Consider the following 10007-nt stretch of genomic DNA (forward strand, 5'->3'; position numbering starts at 1 on the left):
ATACTGCCATTTGCAACAACATGGATGGACCTTAAGAGAATTATATTAAGTGAAACAAGTCGGGCACAGATAGATAAATACCACATGTTCTCACTTATTGGTGGGAGCTAAAAATAAATAAATTCACACACACACACACACACATACACATACACAACTGAGGCGGGGGGGGAAGAAGACGTAACAATTGCAATTCCTTGAAGTTGATATGACAAGCAAACAGAAAGGACATTGTTGGGTGAGAGGGGGAAGAGGGAGGAGGGAGGGAGGTTTCAGTAATGGGCCACAATAATCAACCACATTGTAGATCGACAAAATAAAATTAAAAAAAAAAAAAAAGATTTATGTGTTAAGCAGATCTTCAAGGGTTCGGATCCCCATACCAGCTAGCCACCAAAAAAAAAGGATCTTTACTGCATTGAGAATAGGCCAAAGGCAGACAAAAGAGGAAACAGAAGGAAAAGATATGGAAGGAAGCAAGATGAAGAGGTATGAGAGATGACAGTGATTTTTTCCAAAGCCTTGGAGGTGGAAGCAGAAAGAAGTGGTAAGATTCTGGATATAGGGCTGGCTCGTGGCTCACTCAGGAGAGTGTGGTGCTGATAACACCAAGGCCACGGGTTTGGATCCCATATAGGGATGGCCAGTTGGCTCACTGGGTGAGTTTGGTGCTGACAACACCAAGTCAAGGGTTAAGATCGCCTTACCGGTTATCTTTAAAAAAAAAAAAAAAAAATTCTGGATATATTGTGAGGAAAGGACAGGATTTGCTGATGGAGTGGATGTAGGGTATAAGGAAAAAATGAAAGTCAAGGAGGCAACTTAGACCTCATACAAAGAAGTCCAGGAGGGATTTCAGCAAATTGAGGGCACAACAGGGTTTACGTGCCTCTGCACTCAGTGCCTGATTTCTTCACTGCTAGTGCAGATGCCTGTTAGGCGCTTGGCTTCCCAGGAGAATGATGGGCAAGACTGAAGGGAAGAAGGGAGGTCCAAGGAGGCAGAGAAAATCAAAGGCAGCACTGAGGTTCATCAAGTGAGACAGCAAAGACTCAGGAAGATTCAGACATCTAGATTTGTTTATGTACGTGAGCCACTAAAGGTTTATGAGGGTACTTCAAAAAGTTTGTGGAAGGGGCTGGCCCGGTGGCGCACTGGATAAGTGCACCGCTTGGGAAGCGCGGCGGCCCTCCCGTCCGAGGGTTCGGATCCCACATACAGACCGGCTCCCGCTCACTGGTTGAGTGAGGCGCGGGAGCAGCACCGAGGCTTGCGATCCCGTTGCCGGTCCCCGGTCCGGTACGGGGGCAACACTGAGGGTTGTGATCCGTTGCCGGACACGGAAAAAAGACAAAAGACAAAAAAAAAAAAAAAAAAAAAAAAAAGTTTGTGGAAAAACTGAACTTAAAGATAATATTCTTTCAGGCCGGCCCGTGGCTCACTCGGTAGAGTGCGGTGCTGATAACACCAAGGCCACAGGTTCGGATCCCATATAGGGATGGCTGGTTCGCTCACTGGGTGAGCGTGGCGCTGACAACACCAAGTCGAGGGTTAAGATCCCCTTACCGGTCATCTTTTTGAAAAAAAGAATATTCTTTCTGTGAACTTTTTGAAGACCTCTCCTATAAAGATGACATGACAGGAAGGAATCGGGAAAGCCAATCTGGGGAAGCTGGAAGCTGTGGCAGTAAGTGGTGACCTGAGTCAGAATTAGTCTGGTGGCAGTGAGTGTACAGAAAAGTAGGTGACAAGTGACTTTGTCAAGGAAGAACTTTCAGTTTGGTGGCAAAATGAACACAGGTGGTAAAGAGGAGTGTCAGCCAATCTGGGGCCCTTAAATCTCAGTGAGCAGGCTGTCAGTGACACAGCAGTCTGGGCCAGATTGTCTTTCATAGGGCTCAGGGAAAGTGAGGAATCCAGTTCGGGAGTACCCTTCCATTGGGGTTACAGTGCACTTGGTGCTGGGGGAAGAGGCACCAGGGCCTGATTACATCCCTACAGAAGCAGAAGCAGCAGCAGCAGGTACAGCAGGTTTAGCAACTCTTCCCTCTAATTTCTGCTCCCCTCTCAGGCCCCAGGAACTCTAGGCCACAGTTTCAGGTCAACCTTGAGTGTCACCTCTTCATTTAGACCTCAAGTCCAGAGCCCAACCCCACGCGCATTGTTGAGACCTGAATCAGGGGCCTCTAGCGAGCTCAGGTTTTCCCATGTGAAGTTGGTAGCTATAATGCCCAGCTGTAGGCTCAGTGCCCTCTTGGTGGTTGACCCCAACCCTCTTCCTAGTCTTGGTTGCCTAGTGGGTACCCCTCTGTAGAGTTCCAGATGCAGATGCATGGAGCCCAGGTAGCATCCTAGCCAGAACCTGTGGGTGGAAGAGGGGAAAGGGGCTTGGAGATGTCAGCAAGAAGAGAACCCAAATGCCCTGCCCTAAATTACATTTTACCATCCCCCTGTGATGCTACCTTCTTTCCCCATAAAATCAGATACTGATTCCTCTTTCAATAACATTTTATTTTAAATGCTTAGTGAAGATCTAGGAAGAAAATATAAAGTGCTTGGCTTTAGAGTTGGGGGTTGGAGAAAGAGGGTAATGCCCCCTGAGTTCATATCATTTGGAATTTCCCAGTTCCTTAGAGATGAAAGAGTGAAAGAGGATGTATTTCAAAATCTAAAAAAGAAAAAAAAAAAAAGAGGAGGGTATAAAAATTACCCTTGAGTTCTCCACCAGCCAGGGTATGTGAGTTTAGGACATAGCTACCAGACAACCATTGGGAATGATCACAAAGGGAGGCAGGTCAGCAGTGTGGAGAATGAGTCTATTTCAAAGGAGATAAGAGGAACAGAGAGTTGAGGTGGAAGGTTGGTCTCCCAGGCTCTTCACCAGGGACAGAGTGGCTGCCTGTTCCTCCGGAGTCTCCTCCAGTAAACGTCGGGCAAAGGCCTGCTCCATCTGCACCGGAAGAGATGTGGAAGAGGGTATCAGTGAGCATAGCAGGGGGAGACACTACCCCCAAAAGCTCCTTCCCCTCTGGGAGTCCCCTTCTCCTGGAACACTACTCCCCCTACCCCACTAGACACACTACTCTGCCCTGCTCTGAACTCACCTGCACTGTGATAAGATTCTGTGAGGTATGGCTGGGGCTAGTGCTCTCCTCCAAGAAATTTAGTGTTACCTGGAACTTGGGTGGGGGACCAAGGCCCTGGAAGTACTTGGCCAAGTCTGAAAGAGAAAGAGTCAAGGGTTGGGAGAAAGAAAAGAAAGAGAGAGAGGGCCACAGGCAGGGAGGGAATAGCAAGGAACCCATGACAGAGAAGGAGAGGTGGGACTGAGGCCACGTGGAGACTAAGGCCAGAGCAGGAGCTGCAGGGTCAGGATAAATGCCAAGAACTGAGCTGCTACTCACTCATGTGCAAATTGGAAAGGATCCCCCTTCCTCCAAGAAGTGTTTATAGGTAGCAGATTACTACACAACCTGAAAAGCTCTCTGTTGGGAGAAGGTAGTCCTCACTGGCAGCAGCCCTGGCTGCCAACAAAGATGTGCACATAACTCTCTTGTTCACACCCTCTCATGCTAGGGTACCCATGGCCCTGGGAATACCCATACTCTACAGCTTTTATACTCCTGGCCTGCTCTTAAGGTCAGATTTAGAGTTGAGTGGGGGCTGGAACTGGAATTCCAAGAGTGGGTGGGAGAGAGGGGCAACCTTAGGGGATATGTGGACTATGGCAGAGACAGGTACAGTGGGGGCCAGGGTGTGTGACACAGTGTGCCACTATGTATTTAGGAGAGGGCCAGAGGCTCAAGATCTTTGTGCAGACTTGTCTGTGCATCTTCACATAATCATTGTACATTTCAATGTGGTGGTGCTCCCTAAGATGACACTCTTGTGCTGGGCTCCACCTGAACCTCATCTTCCATGGCTTTGGCTGGAGAAGGAGAGCTGCTGTTAGCTGCCAGGGCTGAGCATTCAGCCACAAAGGACATATACCACACAAGTGCAGGGGTGCCGTGCATAGGCTATGAAGGATGATCTCCTGGCAGGTAGGGTGATGGCAGGCAGGACCACCAAGTTGGGCCCAAGACGTACAAAGAGGTGGGGAGTAGGGACTCAGGTACCCAGCTGGAGCAGCCTCACCTCTGCAGAAGTAAGCAGTTCTGAAGAGCTCCACACACTCATTGGTAGGCAGCAGATGCGGGCCTGGCCCAGGTGGGACTTGGGGTGCGTTCCAGGAGATGGGGATGGGGCAAAGGCGCTGCACGAAGAGGCCTTGGGGGTTGCTGGCCACCAGGATGCCTCTATCGAGCTGGCTGAGCAGGCGCTGGGTAGGCTCCTGTGGGCCAGGCTTGGGAAACACCACCTGCACCATGCTGCTCTCGGAGCCTGAGGGCTCTGCCACAAGGCGGCAGTCCAGGCTCTGCACCTGGGCCTCACCCACCACACGCCCATTATAGATGAAGGTGAGCAGCAGCGAGTAGTCTGTGGATAGAACAGCCCAGCTGCACCTGGTGCTGGAGAAACACGCAGGCTGGCAGCAGTCCCCCTCCCCTGGGGTACACCTGGTCAGCACAAGGTTTTAGGGAAATGAAATGGAGCTCCTTACAAATCCAAAGTCCTCATTTTACTAATAAGGAAATGGAGGCCCAGAGAAGGAAACTAAGCAAGGGCTTGGAAAGACAAAGCATGCTATGGGGCTGGGCCAGCAGCTGCACCTTCTGAGGTTAGAAAAGGTGCCCTCTCCTCCTCATCCACACTTCCCTGTCCCTCACCAGCCAGGGAGCTTCCTGTTAGGCTTTCCTATCACTCAGGAGAGTAGCTAATCCATGGATTTACCCTGAGGCCTTGGGGCTCTTGAAGTTTCCAAGAGACTGGGCCTCTGCTTAACCCAAAGAAGTCAGTGTCTCAATGTGGATTTCCAGGGTACACAGTGTGTAGGGTGAAATTTCTGAGAAACAAGCCTTTGCAGTCTGGCCAGGCTTGTGGAATTCTCACTGGCTAGAAACCAGCGTTCCTGTCTATGGTAAAGTGGGCCCAGTTTGCTGTAAGCCCTGACTGGCTAGATAATGCATGCATAGTCAGAGGAAGAAGACCAGAGGGGAAGAAGGGGCAGGAAAGAGTCAAAAACGCCAAGCACCTGAGTCCACAGGGAGCTGAAGCTCCAGGGACTCCTGATCTCCTTGTAAGGGGGCCTCAGTTGTTTCTGCACCTGGAAGAGAAGCAAAGGCTCTGGTCATTCAGAGAGGGACTGAGGAGTCCAAGACCGTAGCGTGTGGCATGGGGATGACACAAGAGTCAGGGGAGATGGTACCTTCCTGCGGCTCAGGGCTGCTGCTGCTGCTGCTGTGGCTGCTGCTGCTCCCAGTGTCTGAATGGCCTGCTCCCCCATTGGCCTCCACCTCCTCCTGCAGACACAGTGTCTATCATTGGCCCACCTCCCCCTCTAGTTCCTGCTCTGCCCTCAGGCCCACCCCATTCCCTCCCCAGCTCTTACATTATCGAGGTGCTCCTGGAGTGAGGAAGGACTGAACGTGCAGTTCTTCATGGCACCCTCATCCTCCTCCCTGTCAGAGGACATGGAACTGTGGTGTCGCTTTGATGGTGATTTCTGGGTGCCTGGCTGGGCTATGGAGTTGTTGAGGGGGATAGAAAGGTCAGGGTCTTAAGCTGGAACAGAGGATAGGGGATAGGTCTAAGGCAGTGAAAGGATGGGCAGGACTGGGAAGAGGAACCTGGGTAGCAGCTCCCCAAGGGCAGAGACAGGGCAGAACTTTGAGGGGCCTGCAAGAGGCCCGCCACCCTTCCAGGAGGCTCACATCTCCATCTGTCCTCCCGAGTCTGCTGATTCTAGGAGAGGCTAGGCAAGGGGACACTCACCAGAGAGATTTCCTGGTGGCAGCAGCCGATACACCTTGTAGGGCTCAGCAACATCCATATGGCCTTTCTCAGGAACCTCCTCAAATTCAGGGCTCTTGTTGAGGGCACAGCGCAGTCGAGTCTTCCAGGCAGCTGGGCCTTCTGTGTCCCCCTCCTTATACTTTCCCTTAAACACTGCCCAGGCCTAGGAAAGAGAGGACGTGAAGAAGAGGCAGCATGTTACAGATCCTAGCTGCCTCTCCAACAGGGCTGGCTTCAGACGTGTGGCCTGACCACTCACACAGGGCCCTGAACTCAGAAAGGCTTGTGCAGGGTTTGGGCTTTGCTGTTGCCATCTTGAAATCCTAAATAATTTTTGCACTGGGCTCTGTGAATGATGTAGCTGGTTCTACTCTCCAATCTTCCCTTCATCTGAAACCCAGGCAGACACAAGCGTTTGAGGGTAAGCACACCAGTGCATACTCCATCACTTCCTTGGAGAGCACAGTGGTTTCCAAGCCCTGTCACCTTGAAGAAGGCAGCATCCTGGTCCTCCCGGAAGTCCTGCTTGCCCGCATGCTTCCAAGGAATCCGGAACATAGTCTTAGCTGTATCATCCCAGCACACCCCTGGGAACTGCCCGCTCTCCACTTGTTCCACTACCCAATTCCGGAGCTTTCGGGTGCACCGTGCCCTGCCTGATGCCATCCTGGGGGATAAGAGCAGAAAGCATCAGAACTGACACTTTAGGAGGGAATATCTGCTGAGACCCTAACACTGGGGCCAGATTCTGACAACAGCCCCCAGAGACCCCATCCATCTTCTTTTGGCTCTAAACACATTTCAACATTCTCTGAGGCAGAAATGTTTCATTTCTGCCATCACTAGCAATTACAAAAAAAAATTTTCCTTTTAACATTCCAAACTGTGGGGCTGGCCCGGTGGCGCACTGCGCTAGTGCGCCCCTTGGGAAGCGTGGCGGCGCTCCCGTCGAGGGTTCGGATCCCATATACAGACCGGTTCCTGCTCACTGGCTGAGCGAGGCGCGGGGGCAACACCGAGGGTTGCGATCCCGTTGCCGGTCCCGGTCCGGTACGGGGGCAACACTGAGGGTTGCGAACCGTTGCCGGACACGGAAAAAGACAAAAAAAAAAAAAAAAACATTCCAAACTGTGACAATGAAGGAAACCTCAGGTATTGGTCTTAATTTTAAGACTTTTCAGAAATGTGTTGTTTGGGAGAGAATTCTCTTGGTGTTCCATTCCCGGTGAGGCCCTGTCTAGACTCCCAAGCATCTGCGAAGGCAGAATCTGCTTCTGAAATGCTTCATCAACTCTCTTCGCCCACCATCCCACAACCTAACCTTGACCCCTATCCCTCTCTTCTGCTCGCCCCAGGGGTAGATGGGACAGGGGCGGAGCTGCAGCCGAAGTGGGCAGGGCCAGAGGGCGAGAAAACAAATGGGGTGAAATGAGGCTGGGGCAAAGAGCCTTCCTCCCTAAACAATTGGGCACCAGGTCCTCCTTTGCCTACAGGGCCTGGGATGCTGGCCCTCATCAATCTCTCTAAGGCCAAACCTCCTGCTTCCTGACTCACAGGCCTTCTGTCTGTCCCTCAGTCTAGCAGAGGAGTCCCCTGAGGACCCTCCACACCCCCCACCTCCAATCTGGCTGACCCTTCCAGCCCTAGATCGCAGGCTGACTTCCCCCCTTGGCTGATCTTACCTGAGCTGCTGTACAGGCTATCCCAGGCCTCAGCAGACCTCAACTCAGCTCTGCTCCTGGCTAGGCGGCTTTGAGATCTCTCCACCCCTTTCTACAGTCCCCACCCTAAGTTTCAGTTCTCCTCCAGGGAGGGCTGGTTCCCAGAAATCACGTGGTCTCTGAGTTACAGGGCAACTGGTTACCACCAGGGGGAAGCAGCATCTGCAGATCTCTGTCAAATTCCATTGTCAGCAGCAGGAGGGCCCCTCTCAGCAGAGTTCCAACCTGGCTCCTTCCCTCTCCTCCCTTGGATACTTGCTAGTGTGACACTGCTGCTTCCCCAGGGAAGCCAGTTTCCTGGAGTCTGGCATGGGGCCTTTGGATTGCATGTATACTGTGCATCTGTGTTCCCCTACAGTGCCCACTGGGTACATATTAGATGAGCTCAAATATAGCCAAATTTGATGAAAGGAAGGAGGGAGGCAGTGTGGAAGGAAGCCCAGGACAGGTGGATGGATGCGGAGGGCCTCCTTTGCCCATCCAAGGTGTCAATTCCTTCCTGGCCCTGAGTCCAGGGTGGTCAGGCTGAAGGGTATCATTCAGCAAAGCTCTATTTACCCCCCACCCCTTCCCTGGTGCCCTTAGATGGTGGGGCCAGGAAGAATGACCACCAAGAAGCATGGTCAATAAGATGCCTCTTTATTGGTGCTGGCGCTATTCCTGAGGGAGTCGGGCTATGGGACCCTCATCAGGACCCTTGCCCTCAGCTACTTCCTCCTGCGGGGGATACTCTGTCCCAATGGCACCTCTTCTGTCAGCTTCTGCAGGAGAGAGAAGATAATGACACTGGAAGCCTGGAGCTCAGATATCGGCTGGGACAGGTGACTTTTGGAGGATGGGGTCAGAGGTGAGGCTTGGTAGAGGCTTTACCTGTAACAAGCGGGCATGGTAGGCAGGGGGATCCTCTCCAGCCAATGGCTGGGGTCGCATGTGCAGATAGCGCTCAGTGGCTGTCTCCAGCTCCTCCACCTCATACAGGGTGGCTGGGTCCAGTGAGTGGGCATTGATGAGGCTCACAAGATATTCTTTGTAGTGTGCCCTGGGGAGATAAGAGAGCAGAATATTTATTCTTCTGTTGGCTAATATTAATTGGGTGTGCCTAGCACCTTGCTGGGCACGGGGGTACTCAGATGAACAAGATTAACAACTCCTGCCTACTGTCCTTGTAGGCAGTGCCAACTTGTGCACATAGCCTGCTACTACCTATCCATGCCCTTGCCCAGAGAGCCCCCTCCCTCCCACTCTTTGCAGGACCTACTGCTCCCAGAGACCCACTTTACTGCCTGGGCATACCCTCACCACTCCTACCCTCCCATCCCCAGCACCATACTCCATGCCCTGCCTGGTACTCACTGGCAGAGGCCAGCATAGCCAGGTGGAGTTTCCTTGCCACAGGCTTCATCCCTGAGCCCATTGGGAACTTCTTTCTGCTCCATCACTCGGCAGCCACCTAAAGGTAAGGGAAGGAAGGAATCCTTGGTGGGAGGAGGCCACTGACCACAAAGCCCTAGGAGAACTGGAATATCCACGGAGCAGGGGAGACAGAACTCTTGCTGTACCAGTGGTGGTGGTGGGTACTCAGAGATGCCTTCAGTGGCAGACCAACTGTGATGCAGGGGCAGGGACCCTGTAGTCTCTACTTTTATCCAAGGTAGCCTTTGGCTCATAAACACGGACTCCTTTGAGACATCTGTTTTGATTGTTCTTTAGCTCTTGCATAGTTAACTTATTTTGTCATGGTCTTACCTCTAACTAGATGGTAAGAAGTGGGGTAGGTTAGAACAATATGTAACACCTTTCTGTTGCCCTCATGGAACCTAAAATAGTGCCCTGTAAGTAGCTGGTCTCATTAAATACTCATTGAGTTAATGAATCATTATCATTTGGGAATGGGAGAAGAAAATTAGTATTAAGGATTTCACGGGTGCCAGGTGCTTTAATGATGTTTTTTTCTTTTTTTTTTTGTGACCGGTAATGGGATCGCAACCCTCAGTGTCGCGCCCGTACTGCGACCGGCAACGGGATCGCAACCCTCGGTGTCGCGCCTGCACCGCGCTCAACCAGTGAGCGGACCGGTCTCTGTATGGGATCCGAACCCTCGGCGGGAGCGCTGCCGTGCTCCCAAGCGCCGCACTCTACCGAGTGTACCACCGGGCCGGCCCTTTAATGATGTTTGATATAAAGCAACTCAGTTGTACACTGGATATTACCCCCATTTTACAGAGGAAGAAACAAGGCCAGGGGAGATTAATTAACTTGCCAAAGGGTATACAACAAGTGATCCCAGACCTAAGCCTCCCCTTTACCCATCACACAGTGGGAGCCTAGCACACCATTTCCCCTTCTCTCTCGTTTTTTTTTTTTTTTTTTTTTTTTTTTTTTTCTTTTTTC

At 51.7% G+C, this 10007-nt stretch overlaps 2 protein-coding genes across 4 annotated transcripts in view; both read right to left on the reverse strand.

Annotated features, from left to right (window-relative positions):
• Positions 1–2490: 2490 nt before the first annotated feature.
• IRF9 (interferon regulatory factor 9) lies at positions 2491–7863 on the reverse strand. Its single transcript, XM_008572333.1, has 9 exons — positions 7578–7863; positions 6382–6562; positions 5875–6058; positions 5492–5622; positions 5309–5402; positions 5135–5206; positions 4138–4479; positions 3105–3220; positions 2491–2950 (listed from the first exon to the last, which is right to left on the reverse strand). Exons 2-9 carry the CDS (start codon positions 6559–6561, stop codon positions 2822–2824), a joined length of 1248 nt encoding a protein of 415 aa, XP_008570555.1. The 5' UTR covers position 6562; positions 7578–7863; the 3' UTR covers positions 2491–2821.
• A 371-nt stretch (positions 7864–8234) lies between these two features.
• Positions 8235–10007, reverse strand: part of RNF31 (ring finger protein 31) — a 13270-nt gene continuing 11497 nt past the window's right edge. For 2 of the 3 annotated variants that reach the window (XM_008572334.1, XM_008572336.1), the window contains exons 19-21: positions 8970–9066; positions 8487–8655; positions 8235–8377 (exon numbers count right to left, since the gene is read on the reverse strand). In XM_008572334.1, the coding sequence (XP_008570556.1) occupies positions 8324–8377; positions 8487–8655; positions 8970–9066 (320 nt within the window). In that variant the 3' untranslated portion in view covers positions 8235–8323. Of the gene's footprint in view, positions 8378–8486; positions 8656–8969; positions 9067–10007 lie in introns of those variants that run through there. The other variant, XM_008572337.1, reaches the window with a different exon arrangement.

This window comes from Galeopterus variegatus, unplaced genomic scaffold, assembly GCF_000696425.1.
Source record: "Galeopterus variegatus unplaced genomic scaffold, G_variegatus-3.0.2 Scaffold774, whole genome shotgun sequence".
NCBI lineage: Eukaryota > Metazoa > Chordata > Mammalia > Dermoptera > Cynocephalidae > Galeopterus > Galeopterus variegatus.

What these genes read in the sequence shown, in the direction of transcription:
- IRF9 (XM_008572333.1), bottom strand. Translation starts at nt 6,561, where the DNA reads ATGGCATCAGGCAGGGCACGGTGCACCCGAAAGCTCCGGAATTGGGTA. An exon ending in CAGCCCTGAGCCGCAGGAAG is followed by an intron (nt 5,207 to 5,308) that starts GTACCATCTCCC and finishes CTTCTCTTCCAG; the next exon opens with GTGCAGAAACAACTGAGGCC. An exon ending in TCAGCTCCCTGTGGACTCAG is followed by an intron (nt 4,480 to 5,134) that starts GTGCTTGGCGTT and finishes TTCTATCCACAG; the next exon opens with ACTACTCGCTGCTGCTCACC.